At 38.8% G+C, this 20,702-nt stretch overlaps 1 protein-coding gene and 1 pseudogene across 2 annotated transcripts in view; one reads left to right on the plus strand and one right to left on the minus strand.

Moving 5' to 3' along the window:
- Nucleotides 1-20,702, plus strand: part of SEPTIN14 (septin 14) — a 59,746-nt gene that overhangs the window by 1,048 nt on the left and 37,996 nt on the right. Inside the window, exons 2-4 of the mRNA XM_053555180.1 lie at nucleotides 8,373-8,490; nucleotides 9,677-9,872; nucleotides 20,077-20,263. Of these exons, the coding sequence (XP_053411155.1) occupies nucleotides 8,373-8,490; nucleotides 9,677-9,872; nucleotides 20,077-20,263 (501 nt within the window). The remainder of the gene's footprint in view (nucleotides 1-8,372; nucleotides 8,491-9,676; nucleotides 9,873-20,076; nucleotides 20,264-20,702) is intronic.
- LOC128561178 (2-hydroxyacyl-CoA lyase 2-like) lies at nucleotides 3,933-6,095 on the minus strand (annotated as a pseudogene). The gene has a single exon (XR_008373219.1). The product of XR_008373219.1 is annotated as a 2-hydroxyacyl-CoA lyase 2-like (transcript).

Below are 20,702 nucleotides of genomic sequence, written 5' to 3' on the forward strand. Positions count from 1 at the left end.
ATTCTGCCAATCCATGAGCATGATATTTTTTTCCATCTATTTACATCCTCTGTGATTTCTTTGCTCAGTGTTCATAATTTTTTCTATAGAGGTCTTTCACTTCCTTTTACTTTGGTATAATCCTAGATATTTTATTTTCTTTGTTGCTACTGTAAAAGATACTGTGTCTTTGATTTGACTCTCAGCTTCACTGTTGTTGTATATAAAAGCTACTGAATTGTGTATATTGATTTTGTAACCTGAGACTTGACTGAATTTATCAATTTCAGGAGTCTCTTGGTCAAATCTTTAGGGTTTTATGCATATAAAATTATATCATCAACAAAGAGTGATAGTTTGACCTCTTCTTTCTCCATTCGGGTATCCTTGATTTCCTCCTCTTGCCTAATTGCTTTGGCTAGGACTTCCAGCTCTATGTTGAATAGAAGTGGAGATGGTGGAAAACTGGTTCCACCAACAGTGTGTGAGTGTTTCTTTCTCTTCATATCCATACTGGTGTATGTTGTTATGGGACTTTTTGATATGAGCCATCATCACTGGAATTAAGTGATATCTCAATGTGATTTTTATTTGACTTTCCCTGAAGATTATAGATATTGAGCATTTTTTCATTTGCTGTTGGCCATTAGTCTTATCTTCATTTGAAAAGTTTCTGTTTGGGGTGGTGCCTGTGGCTCAGTAGGTAGGGTGCCGGCCCCATATGCCAAGGGTGGCAGGTTCAAACCTGGCCCCGGCCAAATTGCAACAAAAAAATAGCCAGGCATTGTGGCAGGTGCCTGTAGTCCCAGCTACTCGAGAGGCTGAGGCAAGAGAATCGCCTAAGCCCAGGAATTGGAGGTTGCTGTGAGCTGTGTGACGCCATAGCACTCTACTGAGGGCAATAAAGTCAGACTCTGTCTCTACAAAAAAAAAAAAAAAAGAAAAAGAAAGAAAAGTTTCTGTTCTTGTCTTTTGCCACTTTTTAATGGGGTTGTTTGATCTTTTCTTGCTGATTTGATGGAGTTCTTTGTAGATTCTTGTTATCAGCCCTTTATTGGACGTATAGAATGCAAATACTTTTTCCTCTTTTGTAGGTTGTCTATTTGCCCTATTGATGTGTCCTTGGCTATGCAGGAGCTTTTTAATTAGATCAGGGACTGCAAACTAATACAAGCTCTCTGGAAAGCAGTATGGAGATACCTCAAAGAACTAAAAGTAGACATACTATTTGCTTCAGCAATCCCACTACTAGGTATTTATTCAAAGGGAAAAAGACTTTTTATAAAAAGGACACTTGCACTTGAGTGTTTGTACCAGCACAATTCACAATTGCAAAGATGTGGAAGCAACCCCAGTGCCCATCAATACATGCATGGATTAATAAAGAAGTGGTATATGTATACCATGGTGTTCTACTCAGCCATAAAAATGGTGATCTAGTGCCTTTTGTAACAACCTGGATGGAACTGGAGACTACTCTCCTAAGTGAAGTATTGCAAGAATGGAAAAACAGCCACCACACACTACTTAGCACTTAATACTAAATTGGAATTATTTGATCAACACTTATGTGCACATATGGTTAATGGGTGCAAACATACCATTAGGTAGAAGGAATAAGTTCTAATGTTTGATAGCAGAAGTAGGAGACTATAGTTAACACCAATATATTGTATTCAAAATAGCTAGAATTGAGAACTTAAAAAATACCAAACATCTAGAAATGATAAATAATCAAGGTGGCGGATACCCCCAAATACCCTGACTTGATCATCACACATTCCATACATGTAACGAAATATCACATGTACCCCATAAATATGTATCAATAAAGAACACAAAGAAATGATAAATGCCTGAGGTGATGGATACCTCAATTACTCTGATTGTACTAATACACATTGTATGCCTATATCAAAACTTCACACAGACCCTATGATGTACAACTATTATGTACCCATAAAAATTAATATTAATTTTTTTTAATAAAAATAGAAATGTTGACACTATGAAAGTAAAGATATTGCTCAATTATCTTGTCTTGAGCATTTCTGAATGGAAGCTCACCATAATTATTATTTATTTCTCTGTGTGTGATGTATTTTTTTTCTGTTTATCTTAAATAATTTCTCTTTGCCTTTTGCTTTTAGCAGTTTGAATATAGTGTCTAGTTGCCTTTGTTTTTATTCATCTTGACTTGGTGTTGTCTGAACTTGTATCTGAGGTTTTAGTATCTGGTATTATTAAGCCTTATAATTTCTTGACAATTATTATTTTAAATATTTATTTTGCATTGTTCTTTCCTTCTTTTCCTTCCTTTCTTTTCCAATCATGTTGATTATATCACACAGCCCTTGGATACTGTACTCTTTTTTCCCATTCTTTTCCTTTTTCTGTTTAATTTTTCTAATTTATATAGACCTACCTTTGAGTTCACTGATACTTTCAAAATAGTTGAGTCTACTGATGAGTTCACAAAAGGCATTATTTTTAACCTGTCGCTATTTCATTTTTTGTTTGTTTTTATAGTTTTCATCTCTGCTGAAGTTATCCTTGTAGTCTTGCACATTGCACACATTTTCCATTAGAGATTTTAACATATTAATCATAGTCACTTTAAAGTCCCTATTAGTTTGTTACAACATCTATGGGTTGTCATATATGGCTTTTATTATTTTAAGGTCTTTTTCTTCTCTCAAGCCACATTGGCCTAAACTCAGCCCAAGGGTGGGGCACAGCCCAAAGTCAATCTTTCAAAATGGTGCCTTGGATTTGAGACCTGTAAGGCTATGGTCCCACCCAGGTATGCAGCATGGATGACTGCTATAGAAAATGCTGTCTGCCTATGTCTCAATCTCAACAGTATCCCACAGCAGGGCAGTGAGGACCTTCTCAGCGGTACCTGGAGCAGCTGTTCTCTATACTTTCTCAAAATGCACTGCAGCTGCAGACATGCCCATGGTTCTTTGGTATCTAGGCTCTCAGAATGATACCTGACTCCAGCTGCTGTATGCTCCACAGATACCTGTGGGATTCTGTGTGGATTCTGGAGTAACTTCTCAGTGCAGTAACCAGGCAGCTCCATATGTTAGGCCCAGGACCTGTGTGGGTTAGGGATTTCTCTTATAGCAAAATTGTAAAAACTCATCTCAGAGAGTGGAGTCCTGTTTCTCCACATCCAGGAGTTTCTCCTGGCTGTTAACCAGTCTTTGGTCCGGCAAGTTGCCCTGAACCTTCTTTTTACCCACTTTGGTGTCTCCCATTACTTCCCTGGTGAATCCTAGCATTCTCTCCTAGATGATCTGTTAAAAAATATGAGAATCGACGGAGGCACACATACTACCTGTGGCTAGTGGGCCATCTTGATCCTATCTTCCATTGTGTTATTTTTATAATTTGTTTTTTTCCCAAGGAATTTATTTTTAAATTTGCTGGCAAAAAATTTGTTTCAAATTTGTTTATAAAATGTGTTTAGAGTATTCTATTGTTATCTATCTGTGTGGTCTGTAGAGCTATCCTATCTTTCATTTCTGATATGAACAAGTTGTATTTTGGATTTTTTGTTAGCCTAGCTAGGTACATGTTTTCAAAGCAGCAAAGTTTGGCCTGTTTAATTTTCTTTATGTGTGTATTTCCTACTTCTTTGACTTCTGCTTTTGTCTTAATTTTATAGTTTTTATTGTTTTGCTGGGACTTCTATCTCTTTATTGATTTCATATGCATACTTTTCTTCATGCTCTTGCGTATTTATAATCACTGCTTTAAAATACATCCTTGTCAGCAATCCTAACACTTCTAACAGGTTGTTTTGATGCTAATTTTCATGGACTGGCCTGACAAACAGTATCAAGTAATTTTGGAATATAACCTGGATATTTCAATGTTATGCTGTAGTTTCAGATTTTTTTTTTTTTGGACTGAGTACTTAGGTTTACATGGACCAGAGTGGTTTATTCAGTCTTTAAGAGAGAAGGGGAAGAATGACAAGGGCACAGTTAGACCCATGGGGGAAAGGTCCATGATTCTCCAGGGCAGCCAGGGAGCCTCTCTGAACTTTGATCCCTCCATCCCCTGCTCAGAGGAGGCAGCAGAGTCATTGGGCCTTATGGGATAGGCCCAATGCAGGCAAAGATGAGACTCCAAACCAGCTGAGCACAGTCCATGGTTAGAAAGGGAACAAAGCGTACTGACCCACAAGGTCCTATACAGAAATGGAGCCATCACGGAAGTCTGTCCTCCCAATAAGGATGTTGACTACAACTGGGTGGCCATCTCGGCACTGCTGCTGGGCATCACGCAACACCTCAATCACCTGGTCCTTGTTGTCCTGTGAGAGCAATAAGCCCCGGGCTCCCAGACCCATGGCTGCCTTGTGATAATCAGTGTGGGCCAGGCCACAGGCCACATTGCTGCCCAGACAGGGCACCTGCTCCTGAGAAATCTGAGTCCAGCCTGCATCATTCCCTACCAAGGCAATCACTGGAATCTTGTGTCTGACGAATGTGTCAAACTCAATGAGGCTGTATCCAAAGGCTCCATCCCCAAATAAGCACCAGACCTCAGCATCCGGCCGGCTCAGCTTGGCCCCAAGTGCAAATCCTGCACCAACTCCCAGAGTCCCAAAGGCTCCAGGATCAAGCCAGCACAGGGGGCCATGGGGCTGTATCAGATGGGCAGCACTGCCTACAAAGTCCCCACCATCAACTACCAGAATTGAGATGTTGGGCAGAATTTCCTCCACCAGCTGCAGCACCCACAGTGGGTTCAGGTGCAGGGTCACAGGCATCACTGCCTTCACCAGAAAGGCCTGCTCCTTCTGCCGGTCAGCTTCCCTCAGCTCTTCTGCCCTGTCTGGGGCCCATGTCCGGCCCTGAAGGCCTTCTACCAGCTTCAACATGAAGGAGCCCACATCTCCTTTCACAGTCTCCTGGGGCTTCCAGTAGATGTCTGAGTTGAGCAACATCTCTTTCCGATTACAATTGACAATGACAATCTTGCTGTTGCAGCTGAGGACATGGCCATAGGATAGACGGGAGTCACACACAATTCCTGCCAGGACAATGACATCTGCCTTCTTCAAGGCAGCACTGCGGTTTTTCCGATGTGAAGGGGTGGTTGTGGCCCAGTGGTCCCCTTGCCATTCCCTCCAGAAAGCAAGGAACACCCAGAGTCTCCACGGCAGCACGAAGCTTATCATCAGGTGTCAGGGACAGCAGGGCCTGGCTTCCTAGCAAAATCAGGGGTCTCTTGGCTTGGCTCAGGAGCTCCACACATCACTGGACCTGCTGGGGGGATGCCTGGGTGATGTCCAGGGGCAGGGGTCCCTCAGGCTGAGGCTCCCAGGCCCCTGCAAAGAGGTTGGTCAAATAATTCTCTAAGTACCAGAAGACCTCTTGACCCATGAGGCCTTTGGGCAGTGTGGCTGGCATAATCTCCTTCTGGATGATGAAGTAGGGGTACAGCACATCAACGGGAAGCTCCACAAACACTGGACCTGGGGTGCCTGACTGGGCAGCAGCTATTGCAGCCCTCAGGGTGGGCACGATCCCGTACCCTTCGCACAGATGCACAGAACTTGCAGAGTGGCCAGAACAGGGACATCTGATCAATGGCCTGGAGTGCACCCCGGTTCTGCAGCAGAGTAGGAGCAGCCCCACCTAAAAGCAGGACCGGGGACTGGGCCATCTGAGCATTCTTCACTGCGGTCACTGTGTTGGTTGAGGCCAGGGCCTGCAGTTACCGCTGCTACACCCACAATTCCAGTCAGGCAGCCCACAGCATGGGCAGCAAAGACAGCGGTAGCCTCATGCCGTGTGTCCACCACTCGGATGCCCAGCTTCTCGAAGGCCACAAGCAGCGAGGAAATGTGCCCACCAACATGCGTGAAGAGGAACCGCACGCCATGGGCCCTCAGCACAGCTGCCATGTTCTCCCCACCATGCCGGACACTTGCCTTGTCCACCTTGTGCAGCAGCTGATAGAAGAGCCCCAGGCAGTGCGCTGCGCCCTACAGGGTGGTCACCAGCGTCCCGCACGCAGGCCAGGAGCAGGAAGAAGGAGAAGCAACTCCCCGCAGGGGCGGTGGCCATGAAGGTCTGGGTGAGGTAGCAGCTATGTGTCGCGGCAGGAAGCCCCGCCTCTCTTTAATAGCAAAACTCTGAACCTCACTCAGTCCCAGAGATGGGCGTGCCCCGCGTTACGTCATCAGAGGAACGAGACCACGCCCCCTATGTTAACCGCGCGACTTTTTATTCAAGGCCCTCCTGTCGAGAGCGCTGAGCTGGAACTTGACCCCCGACCTACGGGCACTGAGCCTTTTTTCCAATTTTTTAAGCCTTCTCTATTAATATCTTTAATGACTTGAGAATTTCCCAGTGTGTGAATAGATATACCAGAATTTATTTGGTTATTCTCTTATTTTAGAAAGTCAGACATCCAGATGTTAGAGAGTTACAGAGACCACTTCTGCATAAAGATTTTGTGGATTTTTGTAGTTGCTTGAGAGAGATTTCCAGTGATAAATAAATATACACTGTTAAATCTTCTTTGAATTATTTTTTAGCTTTTAAAAATAACTCAGTTGGCTCAGCGCCTATAGCTCAAGTGGCTAAGGTGCCAGCCACATACACCAGAGCTGGTGGGTTCAAATCCAGCCTAGGCCTGCCACAGAACAATGACAACTACAACCAAAAAATAGACGGGCGTTGTGGTGGGTGCCTGTAATCCCAGCTATTTGGGAGGCTGAGGCAAGAGACTCGCTTAAGCCCAGGAGTTGAAGGTTGGAGGTTGCTGTGAGCTGCGATGCCACGGTACTCTACCCAAGGTGACAGCTTGAGGCTCTGTCTCAAAAAGAAAAACAAAAACCTCAGTTGATACCTTTTATGTGTAATATTGATGGATTTCTAGTTTTCTATGGTGATATTATTAGTAGTAGATTCTTTTCTTAATTTGATATAACATAAGTTCTCAGAGGGTGTATGACAGATTTTTAGCAAAAGTTATTTGCATTTAAAAAATTTCTAATTGATTTTTGCTTTTTTTTTTTTTTTTTTTTTTGCAGAGACAGAGTCTCACTTTATGGCCCTCGGTAGAGTGCCGTGGCCTCACACAGCTCATAGCAACCTCCAACTCCTGGGCTTAAGCGATTCTCTTGCCTCAGCCTCCCGAGTAGACCGGCTATTTTTTGGTTGCAGTTTGGCCAGGGCCGGGTTTGAACCCGTCACCCTCGGTATATGGGGCCGGCGCCTTACCGACTGAGCCACAGGCGCCGCCCTGATTTTTGCTTCTTTAAAAAAATATATTTTTGCTTCTTCACATTTACAGATGGTCTCCAACTTATGATGTTTCAACTTAAATTTTTTTGGCTTTATGATGGTGCTGTTTTTCACTATCAGTACAATATTCAATAAATTATGTGAGATATTCAATTTGTTATTATAAAATAGATTTGTGTTAGTTGATTTTGCCCAACTATAGGCTAATGTAAGTGTTCTTAGCATTGTTTAAGTTAGGGGAGACTAAGGTATAATGTTCAGTGTATTAGGGGTGTTAAATGCATTTACGACTTACAATTATTTTCAACTTACCATGCATGGGTTTATTGGGACATAGCCCCATTATAATAAGCACTAAATTAACATGTATTGGATTTTCTTTTCTTTTCTTTTTTTTGTAGAGACAGAGTCTCAGTTTATTGCTGTTGGTAGAGTGATGTGGCATCACAGCTCACAGCAACCTCCAACTCCTGGGCTTAGGCAATTCTCTTGCCTCAGCCTCCTGAGTAGCTGGGATTAGGCCCGGCTATTTTTTTGTTGCAATTTGGCTGGGGCCGGGTATGAACCTTTCACCCTCGGTATATGGTGCTGGCGCCCTACTAACTGAGCCACAGATGCCACCCACATGTATTGGATTTTCTAAAGCACAATGGAAGAATGCCAATTTTTTTCTTTTTCTTTTTACAGAAGAAGTAATTTATTATTTTAGAGTAATACACTGGCACTTGTGGTATTTCCTTAATTCCTTATTTCTTTTTAAATTTAAAAACACAGCCTCTTTGTATGTTCTGAGAAATAGATTCCTTTTACTTATAAAAATTATAGCAAAATTTATGTGTCTGTGTCCAGTGGCTCAGATTGTCTGAGATCCAGCGGCTCACATCTCTAATCCCAGCACTTCGGGAGGCTGAAGTGGGAGGATCTCTGGAAGCCAGGAGTTTCAGACCAGCCTGGATAATACATCTCTACAAAAAAATTTTTTTAATTATGTGGTTAGAACCCTAACAAAATAATCAAATGATAGTCAATTCTAATTGCTTTGACATATATTATCACTGTCTTTTCAAACTACTTCATTTCTTATTTAATTAAAACTTTAAAATTTTTATTTTATTTAAGAAAAAAGAAAATATTCGCTGTCTAACGACGCTTGGCCATTTTGGTTTTGAATGTTTGCCCTATCAGTTGGTGAATAGAGCTCTCCAACAAGGATTTTCTTTTAATATCCTCTGTGTAGGTAAGTGCCAAACAACTTATTTGAATTATTACTTCATTTTTCCCACTGCTGATTTCAACTTACCTTAAGCAATGTAACACTGGTGCTGTCAATTCAAGACCTGGTATTCATGTTTATAATGGTTTTCATCTTCTTAACCATATTGCATAGTCTGTAAACATTTAAAAAGTTTAAACATTTCAGTGCTTTTCAAAATATAACATACCTTAGTGGATACTTTCTACACTACATTAATGATAGAATCAGGGCTAGCATGTATACACTCAAGGCCATCCCAGTCTTTAAAGTATTAGGGATCCTTTATTGTTTAAGGTATTGTTGTTGTTGTTGTTGTTGTTATTATTATTCTGAGACAAGGTCTCTCTTTGTTACCTTGGCTAGAGTGCAGTGGTGTCATCATAGCTCATTGCAACATCAAACTCCTAGGTTTAAGTGATCCTCCTGTTTTAGCCTCCCAAGTAGCTGAGACTATAGGCATGTACCACCACATGAAAATAATTTTAAACATCTTTTGTAGAGACAGGGTCTAGCTATGTTACCCAGGCTGGTCTTAAATTCTTGGCCTCAAGCAATCCCTCTCAGCTCAGCCTCCACTTATAATCCAAGTGCTTGGATTATAACCAGGAATGAGCCACTGCATGCAGCCAAAAGTAATATAATTTTTAATAGAAAAATCATAATTGTATATATTTATGGGATACAATGTGATGTTTCCATATATGTTTAGGTGGAATGTTTAATCAACCTAATTAATCTATCACTTGGCTTACCTGCCATTTTTTTATATTGAGACATTTGAAATTTACTGTAAGCTATTTTGAAATAGACAATATATTATTATTACTGTGGTCACCCTGAGGTGCAATTATCTCAAAACTTATTTCTCCTATCTATTTACAACTTCTCATTTCCATTCTCCCTCTCCCTTGGCCTCTTTTAGTCATTATTCTACTCTCTGTATCTGTGAATGAGTTCAACTTTTTTAGATTTTTTTTTTTAATGTTTTTTTTTTTTTTTATTGTTGGGGATTCATTGAGGGTACAATAAGCCAGTTACACCGATTACAATTGTTAGGTAAAGTCCCTCTTGCAACTTTTTTAGATTTTAAAAATCACTGTGAGAGTTGAGTTTTGCCTTTTCTCAGCTATTTTATACCCCTATGATGATGAATCTCTGTTTATTACAGGGGAAACTGGAATCGGAAAATCAACACTCATTGACACATTGTTTAACACTAACTTGAAAGATAAGAAGTCCTCACATTTTTACTCACATGTTGGACTTAAAATCCAGACATATGAACTTCAGGAACGCAATGTTCATTTGAAATTGACTGTTGTGAAAACAGTGGGGTATGGTGATCAATTAAACAAAGAAGGCAGGTTAGTGTTTTCTTATTTAAATTAAAAAGATCTTCTTATATTAAGAAATTGGCCTTCTTTCTCCATAAACTACATTGTAATATTCTTCTAAGTCGATTAATGTATTTCCTTCCATATTTTAATTCTTTCCTAATAATGTTCTCTTCTTGCAAAATTGATACCTTTGTATATACTTTCTTATGAGATTTTGAATGAACTAATACAGGAAAAATTTGCTAATGTAGTTTCTATTGGTTAGATTATTTCCTTGTTTCTTTATTTTTTTATTCGTACACACTTATGGGGCACATGCACAATTTTAGAACATGCATGGATTGCCTTATAGTCAAGTCCAGGCTTTGAGGATATCCATCACCCAAGAAATGTATACTGTACTGGTAAGTAATTTCTTATCATTCATTCCTCTCCCACTTCTGGGTTTCATTATAATAATTCCACTCTTTATGTCCATGTATAAACATTTTTTAGCACCCACTTGTGAGTAAGAACCTGTGACATTTGACTTTAATTCATTTATGATATTGCAAAAGACATGATTTCATTCTTGTTCAGTTGTTTGAATTCTTTGTACATGGGTTGCTACAAAAATTTTGTAACACTGTATTATAGTCCATTATTTCACTTATAAAAAACACAGTTGGCAGCATCCTTTCGGATTCACCCACACAAGTTTCAACTTGCTCAGATTGTCAGAGTTACAGGGAGGGCTTCATTTGTTTCTATTTACATAGATTTTATATTTCTTAATTTTTGAAAATCTGAAAACTTTCATTTTTTTATTATTAAATCATAGCTGTGTACATTAATGCGATCATAGGGCACCATACACTGGTTTTATAGACCGTCTGACACATTTTCATCATACTGGTTAACATAGCCTTCCTGGTGAAAACTTTCATAATGACCCGTCTACTCTGAGTACTAGTCTCCTGTTGGATAAATAGTTGGCAAATAGTTTTTCTATTCTATAAGTTGTCTGTTCATCCTGTTTATTATTTCTTTGGTTGTGCAAAAAAAAATTTTTAGTTGTAATCAAGTCCCATTTGTTTGTGTTTTTGTTGCCTATGCTTTTGAGGTCTGTTATAAATTCTTTGCCTAGACTAATGTCTAGAAGTGTTTTCCCTAGGTTTTCTTCCACCATTTCTATAGTTTTGGGTCTTACATTTAAGGCTTTAATCCATTTTGAGTTGATTTTTGCCATGGAGAGAAATAGGGTTTTCCTATTTTATTTTTCTCTATCTGGCAACCTAATTTCCATAGCACCATTTATTGAAAAGGATACTCTTTCCCCAGTATATGTTTTTGTTTACTTTGTCAAAGATCATTTAACTATAGATATGTGGCTTTATTTCTGGGTTCTCTATTTTATTCCATTGATCTCTGTGTCTTATTTTTATACCAATACCATGCTTGTTTTATTTGCTATATAGTCTTGTAGTATAATTTGAACTTAGATATTGTGATACCTCCAGTTTTTTTCTTTTTGCTTAGGATTGTTTTGGCTCTTTAGGTTCTTTTTAAGTTCCATATAAATTTTAAGATTGCTTGTACTAATGCTGCAAAAGCTCATATTGGAATTTTGATAGGGATAGGGATTTCATTGAATCTGTGGATTGTTTTTGATCAGTGGTTCTCTGATCTAAAGAGGCTTTAGCCTCTTTAGCAATCTAAACCACTCTTGACTCAGCCTCCTGAGTAGCTGGGACTACAGGCGCCTGCCACAATGCCCAGCTATTTTTGTTGTTGTTGTTGCACTTTGGCCAGGGCCAGGTTTGAACCCACCACCCTAGGTATAATGGGTCCAGAGTCCTACTCACTGAGCCACAGGTGCTGTTCAGTCTCCATCTTTTTTAATGGCTGCATAGTATTCCATGGCATACATATACCACAGCTGGTTAATCCATTCCTGAACTTTTCAAGCCAGAAGACAATGGTTAGCTACCTTTAATCTACTTAAACAAAACAATTTTCAGACCAGAATTCTATATCCTGTTAAGCTAAGCTTTAAAATTGACAGAGAAATCAAATCATTCACTGATATGCAAACATTAAGGAAGTTTGCCACAACAAGACCAGCTCTACAGGAAATACTTAGGCCTATTCTATGCACTGACCATCACAATGAACCACCAGCAGAGCAAACACTCAGAGACTAAAGGACAAAACCTAGCTTCCATAATGAGGCAAAAGATAAAACTAAGCAATGGACTTTCACAAAATAAGATGACTAGAACTCCACCATACTTATCAATTATGTCAATAAATGTTAATGGCTTGAATTCCCCACTGAAGAAGCATAAACTGGCTGATTAGATAAAAAAGCACAAGCCATCCATTTGCTGTCTGCAGGAAACACAGCTAGCTCCAAAGGACAAAGTAAAATTCATGGTTAAGGGATGGAAGATAATTTTTCAGGCAAATCGAAATCAGAAGAAAAGAGAAGTTGTGATCTTATTTTCAGATACAATAGATTTAAAGCAACTAAAATCAAAACAGACAAAGATGGACACTTCATATTGGTCAAGGGAACAATACAATAAGAAGACATTTCAATTCTAAATATTTATGTACCCAACTTAAATGCACCCGGATTCTTGAAACAGACCTTAATTAGTTTTTCTGCATCTATTGAGATGAGCATGTGGTTTTTGTCCTAAATTCTGTTTATGTTATGTATCACATTCATTTATTTATTTGCTTATTTTAACCATCCTTACATCCCTGGGGTAAAACTCACTTGATCACGATGCATTATTGTTTTATTGCTGTTGGATTTAGCCTGCTTATATTTTGTTGAGAATTTTTCCCATCTATGATCATCAGGAATATTAGGCTGTAGTTTCCTTTCCCTTCCTTTTCTTCCCTTCCCTTTCCTGTCCCCCTCTTCCTTTCCCTTCTCTTTTCTTTCTGTTATGTCCTTGTCTAGTTTTGGTATCAAGTTTTGGTACAGATCTTATAGAATGAGGTAGGGAGGATTCCTGCCCCCTGAATTTTGGGGAGACGGTTTCGGGATGATTGGTATTTTTTCTATAGGACTAGTAGAATTCAGCTGTGAATATATCTGGTTCTGGGCATTTCTTTTTGGGGAGTTTTAAAATTACTGATTTAATCTTGCTACTTGATATTGGTCTATTCAGGATTTTCATTTTGTCCTGATTCAGTATTGGGCTATCATGTGCTTCCAAAAATCTATTTATTTCCTCTAAGTTTTCCAGGGTTTTTTTCAGGTACAATTCTTTATGATAGTCTCTGAGGATCTTTTGTACTTCTGTGGTATCAATTTTAATGTCTTATTTTTCATTTCTGATGTTTTCCTCATTTGGATTTTCTCTCTTCTTTTTTTTTTTATATCTTTTTTTTGGAGACAGAGTCTCACTTAGTCACCCTCGGTAGAGTGCAGTGGTGTCCTAGCTCACAGCAACCTCAAATTCTTAGGTTCAAGCAATCATCTTGCCTCAGCCTCCAGAGCAGCTGTGAATACAGGTGCCTGCCACAACACCCAGCTATTTTTAGAGATGGGAATCTCGCTCTTGCTTAGGTTGGTCTGGAATTCCTGAGCTCAGGTGATCTACCCGCCTTGGCCTCCCTGAGTGCTAAATCCTAGCATGCTTGTAATCTATAAGCGTGAGCCACCGTGCCAGGCCAGACTTTCTTTCTTCTTGACTTGGTTAGTCTAGCTAGCAGTTTATTAATCTTGTTTATCTTTTCAAAGAACCAACTTTTCATTTTGCTGATTCTTTGTATTTGAGGAAATCTCTATTTCATTTAATTCTGCTCTGATCTTTGTTATTTATTTTCTTCTGTCAATTTTGGGTTTGCTGTGTTCTTGCTTTTCTTGTTCCTTGATGTACAGCATTTTACTTTTTCAAGGTATGCATTTAATGCTATAAAATTCCCTCTTAATGCTGCTTTTACTCTATTCAGAGATTTTGGTATGTTTTGTTTTCATCTACATTCATTTCAAATTTTCATCAGATTTCCATGTTAATTTTGATTTTGATTCAGAGATCTTTCAGGAGCATTTTGTTTAATTTCCATGTATTTTTATAGTTTCTGAATTTCCTTTTATTATTTATTTGTAGTTTTATTCAACCGTGGTCTAAGAAGATATTTGATTCGACTTCAATTAAAAAATTTTTGTGGAAAATTGTTTTGTGGTCTATCCTATGGTCTATCTTGGAAAATGTTACCTGTGCTGATGAGAAGAATGTATATTCTGTGGTTGGGTAAAATCTGTTTGATTTCATTGCCTATAAATAGCTTAATGTGGTGGCTTCCTCTAATGTCATTTGTAGTAGCTGTATACCTGGTGGGTGAATGAGCTCACAACCTTCTAATCAACCACAGTGATGTGAATGAAGCATCCACAAGAAGTTTTTCTCATTACCATGCACCATGCTCTTGTGTTAGCAGTTGTAATGGGTTGTGTTGGCTGGTCAGCAGACCATTAGGTGACACTAAAAAATTGAAGGAAGGGACAGGCATGGCGACTCATGCCTGTAATCCTAGGACATTGGGAGGCTCAGGCAGATGTATTGCTTGACATTAGGAGTTCAAGATCAGCCTGAGCAAGAATGAGACACCCGGCTCTAGTAAAAACAGAAAAATTAGCCTGGTGTTGTGGTGGGCACCTGTAGTCCCAGCTGCTTGGGAGGCTGACGCAAGAGGATTGTTTGAGCCCAAGAGTTTGAGGTGGCTGTGAGTTATGATGACACCATGGCACTACAGCAGAGTGAGACTCTGTCTCAGTAGGATTTATGCCTGACCTTTATTAACTAGGAGAAGTATTTGGATATTCCAGGTAGTAGATTGGGCTGAGGAACCCTAAATAGCTGGATCCCATACTCCATCTCAGAAAGTGCACAAACCAGGGCAGAGCTGGATGTGGTAAACCTGGACTCAGGAGCCCCAGTGATGGATGCAAGCATTGTCTTTGATAGGGATGGTGGAAAGTCCTCACACTACTGGTGAAATGTCTGGGAAAGTGGCAACTTTTGCAGGGTCAAATCTCACCCGGGGGAGGAAGGGGCCATTCCAGTGCCACAGCCGTGGCTGGTAGGAGTGGGATCTGGTTTCCTTTCATGCCCCAGTTACTGCATGGCTCTCTCCTACATCTTGACTGTATCACTGTGGTTTGCTTCTAGTCTGCAACATAGCTCTAGACAGTAGGAAATGCCCTCTCACTCCATACCAAGCCTCCAGGGCACTCTCCTTCGGCTCAGCTTTTGGTGGTTGTGGGAGCCTGTTTTAGACAGCTTTTAACTTGAAATCTATCTTGTGTAATGTAAGTATAGCCACCCCTGGTCTCTTTTGATTTTGATTTACATGGACTATTTCTCCAAACCCTGACTTTCAACTTAGATGTGTTCACAAAGGTAAGGTAAGTTTCTTATAGACTGCGTGTAGTTGGATCATGTTTGTTTCCATTCACCCAGTCTTTGTGTTTTTATTGAAGAATATATTTTGTCTGCATTCAAGGTTATTAGTGATAGATGAGGACCTACTATTGCCATTTTGTCATTTCTGTTTTTTTCCACCTCTCTTATAGTCTTCCTTTGTGATTTTATGATTTTCTGTCCTATGCCTTGACTTTATCTTTAGATGCTTTTCTCTTTATCTTTTTTGGTGTATGTGTTATAGTATTTCTTTCTTTGTGATTATCACAAGGCTTCCATTAAACTCTGTATATGGCCATACCACTGAGGTATTGTAGATTCAGTTTCACACCACTACAATAAAGCAAATATTACTATAAACCAGTATCACAATTAATTTTTGGCTTCCCACTGCTTATAAAAGTTATATTTATAGTATAGCATATTACACATATGATAGCACTATGTCTAAAAAATAATATGTGTAGCCTTCTTAGGACACCTTATTGCAAAAAATACTATTGATAATCTGCGCTTTCAGGGAGTCATAATCCCCCTGGTGGAGGGTCTTGCTTCAATGTTGATAGTTGCTGGTCAGGGTGGTAGTTGCTGAAGGTTGTGGTGGCTGTGGCAATTTCTTAAAGTAAGGTAATGATGTTTGAAGTTTGCCATATTGATTCATATTTTCTTTCATAAAATATTTCTCTGTAGCATGTGATGTTGTTTGATAGCATTTTACACAATAGAACTTTCAAAATTGTAGTCAATACTCTCAAACCCTGCCACTGCTTTATCAACTAAGTTTATGGTATATCTAAATTCTTTGTTGTCATTTTAACAATGTTCACAGCTCCTTCACCAGAAGTAGATTCCATCTCAAGAAACCATTTTGTTTCTCACCCATAAGCAGCAATTCCTCATCCATTCAAATTTGATCATGAGATGGCAGCAATTCAGTCCCATCTTCAGGCTCCACTTCTAATTTTCATTCTCTTGCTATTTCCATTGTTTCTGCAGTTAATTGTTCCACTGAAATCTTGAACCCTTCAAAGTCAGCCCTGAGGATTGGCTATCTTGGCCTTGTTATATTGACTCCTTTATTGGTGTTAGCATCACTAGCAATCAGACATATCCACAAACTGTACCTTCTGTTAGGATACACTGAGAAAGGCAAACCAACTCTGTGTTATTCATGCTAAATTGCACCATCTCAGTCTATTCACAAGAAAATATTAGGAAAACTTATATTGAAAACTACTCTACAAAATAAACTGTCCTCTATCATTACGTAATAACCTGCTTTGCCTCTTGTGACAATTTTTGAGTTAAAGTCTATTTTGTCTGATAGAAGTATTGCCACTCTTGTTTTCCTTTGTCTACCATTTACAAAAATAATTTTTTCCATCTCCTCACGCCTATGTTTATCTTTAAGGCTAATATATTTCTTGTAAGCTGCATGTACTTGGATCTTGTGTTTTTATCTACTAAGCCATTGTCTGTCTTTTGATTAGTAAACTTAGTCCATTTAGAGTTAAAGTAATATTAATAGGTAAGACTTCCAGTTGTAATTTTCTGACTGCTTTTTAGTTCCTTTCTTTCTTTCTTTCTTGCTGCCTTCCTTGGGATTTGATTTTTATAATGTTATACTTTGATTTTTATCTTTATCTTTTGTGTGTATAGTACAGAGTTTTTCTTTGTGTTTACCTTAAGTCTTACACAAAACATCTACAGTCGTAACAGGGTATTTTGTGCTCATAACAACTTAGATTACACATAAAAATGCTACATTTTGGGGCGGCGCCTGTGGCTCAGTGGGTAGGGCACTGGCCCCATATACCAAGGGAGGCAGGTTCAAGCCTGGCCCCCCGCCAAACTGCAACAACAACAACAACAAAATAGCCAGGCGTTGTGGCGGGCGCCTGTATCCCAGCTACTCGGGAGGCTGAGGCAAGAGAATCACCTAAGCCCAGGAGTTGGAGGTTGCTATGAGCTGTGTGACGCCATGGTACTCTACCCAGGGTGATAAAGTGAGACTCTGTCTCTACAAAAAAAAAAAAAAAAGCTACATTTTTACTTCACTCCCATTTTATATTATTGACATGACCATTTACATTATTTTTAATATGGAACCATTAACACATTTTTGTAGCTACAGTTATTTTTAATACTTTCTTTTAACTTTTATAGTAGCATTAAAATAACTTACGTACCAACATTATAGCATTAGAATTTTCTGAATTCAACTATGTACTTATCCTTACTAGTAAGTGATATATTTTCGTGTGTCATCATATTGCTATTTAGTATCTTTTAGTTTCAACTTGCAGAATTCTCTGAAGCATTTCTTGTAGGGCAAGCCTAGTGGTGATGGACTTCCTCAGCTTTTGTTTCTTTGGTAAAGTGTCTATCTCCCCTTCATTTCTGATAGACAGCTTTGCCATGTTCGATATTATTATTATTATTATTATTATTATTTTTTTTTTTTTTTTTGTAGAGACAGAGTTTCACTTTATGGCCCTCGGTAGAGTGCCGTGGCCTCACACAGCTCACAGCAACCTCCAACTCCTGGGCTTATGTGATTCTCTTGCCTCAGCCTCCCGAGTAGCTGGGACTACAGGCGCCCGCCACAACGCCCGGCTATTTTTTTGTTGCAGTTTGGCTGGGGCTGGGTTTGAAACCGCCACCCTCGGTATATGGGGCCGGCGCCCTGCTCACTGAGCCACAGGCGCCGCCCTATTATTATTATTTTTTTTGAGACAGAGTCTCACTTTGTCGCCCTTGGTAGAGTGCTGTGACGTCACAGCTCACAGCAACCTCAAACTCTTGGGCTTAAGTGATTCTCTTGCCTCAGCCTCCAGAGTAGCTGGGACTACAGGCGCCCACTACAACGCCCGGCTATCTTTTTGGTTGCAGTTGTCACTGTTGTTTAGCAGGCCCGGGCCAGTCTCAAACCCACCGGCTTTGGCATACATGGCCGGCTCCCTACTCACTGAGCTACAGGCGCCGAGCCCATGTTCGATATTCCTGATTGGCAGTTTTTTTTCTTTTATCACTTTGAATGTCCCATTACATTCCTTTCCTGTAATATTTCTGCTGAGAAATCTGCTTATAGCCTTATGGAGTTTCCTTGCATATGATGAGTTGCTTTTCTCTTACTGGTATTCTTGGGCAATGTGCTTGTTGACATCTGTGAGCTTATTGGTAGTATCTGTGGCTGGTTTTTGAGATCTGTGTGGTTGTTGCTTGAGCCCTTTCTCCTTACTTTTAGCTCCCCCAACACTATGTAGCCAATCTGATCCCTTCACTGTTCTGGATGAGGCATGGGTGACTTTCTTTATGGCTGGAGAAACCCGGTGCTCCCTCTGCTCTTACTTCCGCAGAGGTAAAATCGAAGGTTTAAGGGCGTTCTTTTTACACTGAATTTTGCCACTTCGGGGGAGGGATGATATTGGTAAAATAAAACTCTTCTTACCCTCTCCAATGCATTTCTTCTTGGATATTTTTTGCTCAAATGGGGTGCTAGAATCTCTCCACTGGGCTTCTGGACACCCACAGGAACATTTTCGTCCATGAGTATTTGTCATTGATGTTTCTTTGGGATTCTTAGGGTTAGGATTTCTTATTTCGCATCTTTCTCCGTCAGAAATTTTAGAATTCTTAAATTCAAATTAATTAAGAGAGCTGACTTTTATCATTTTTCTTTAATGTTAACATTCTGTATAGTGATAGTACAATTATCAAACGAAATGAATATTGCTACTATGAAATTTACTATACTATAAGCTATTCCATTTCCACTAATGACTTTTTTGGTTCCAAAATCCAATATAGGATCATACTTTTTATTGATTTGTCATGTCTCTTTAGTCCAATTTAATTTGTGGTAGTTCCCCAGTCTTTACCTTTTATGATGTTTAAATATTTTAAGAGCATTGGCCAGTTATTTTGTGGAATGTTTTTAAATTTGGGTTTTCCTAATGCATTCTCATAATTATATTGAGACTGTGAATTTGGCAAGAACATTACAAAGTTGGTTAATTTTCTCAGAATGTCATAATAGGAGGTACATGATGTGGATATATCTTATTACTAGTGATGATAACCTTGATCTATCATCTCCACTATTAACATTATAATTTTTGTTTTGTAATGAATAGACATCTTGGAGAGTGATATTTTTCTTTGAGACTGGACAAATAACCTGTTTCTCCTTAAACTGTTGTCCATTTTAAAGCATCTATTTTGGATTTTGCTTGTAACAATTGTCACTCTGATGCTTTAATGTCAAATTTGTATTTTTCTCATCTCTTCTATGTTTATAATTAAAATTTTTATCTAATGCAGAGTTTATTTCTTTTCCAACAATATATTCATTCATTTAATTATTTATTTATCAGTTAGACTAATGGATATTTATTTTATGAGTTATAATATAATACCATAGAAATTAATTTTGTTGCTGAGAATTTCCAGCCTCAGTCACTGGTAAGACTTTTAGTTAACATTCGGTTAGTTCCCTGGCCCTTTTAATATCCTCATATTTAAAACTTCTAATTTTGAGATCATTTTAGATTTACAGGAATGCTAAAACAAGCATACAGATAGTTTTTGTACACCCTTCATATAGTTTCCCTTTATGTTTACATGTTACATTCCCATAGAGTAAAGCGCGGGCCTTATTATGAAATTATCATCTTTGTATGGACATGTTATGCACACTTTTATCACTATGGCAAACTGTTTAGTACATATATTGCTATTAAGTGGTAAAAAAGATGACCAGATTTTATTAATATGTTATGCTAAATGTTTAAATAATCTTTCTTTAGCTATAAACCAATAATCGAGTACATAGATGCTCAATTTGAGGCCTATCTTCAAGAAGAGCTGAAGATTAAACGTTCATTTTTTGAGTACCACGATTCTCGAGTCCATGTTTGCCTTTACTTCATTTCACCGACCGGACATTCTCTGAAGTCTCTGGATCTATTAACAATGAAGAACATTGACAGTAGGGTATGTTTAGTAAATACATCAACCTTTCAATATTTAATGTTAATTTTGAGATAATAACAGATTTTGCCAGCCTTTACATATGAGTGCAATGGCAGGAGTTTTTTCTGAGAAATGTATCCTTAGGTGATTTCATCATGTGGGAACATCTTGGAATGGATTTGCACAAATAGAAGATACAGCTTACTACACACCTAACCTATATCCTTTTATGGTATCACCCTTTACTCTACAAACCTGTACAGAATGTTACTATACTGAATACTGTAGACAGCTGTAACACAATGGTATCTGTGTATCTAGACAGAGAAAATGTTTAGTGTCATAATCTTATGTGACCACCATTATATATGTGGTCTATCATTTACTTATATGTCATTATGTGGTACATGACTGTACCTGTTATTTTGTAATATGTGTGTATATGTATTATAATTATTTT

This window comes from Nycticebus coucang, chromosome 12, assembly GCF_027406575.1.
Source record: "Nycticebus coucang isolate mNycCou1 chromosome 12, mNycCou1.pri, whole genome shotgun sequence".
In the NCBI taxonomy this organism is placed as follows: domain Eukaryota; kingdom Metazoa; phylum Chordata; class Mammalia; order Primates; family Lorisidae; genus Nycticebus; species Nycticebus coucang.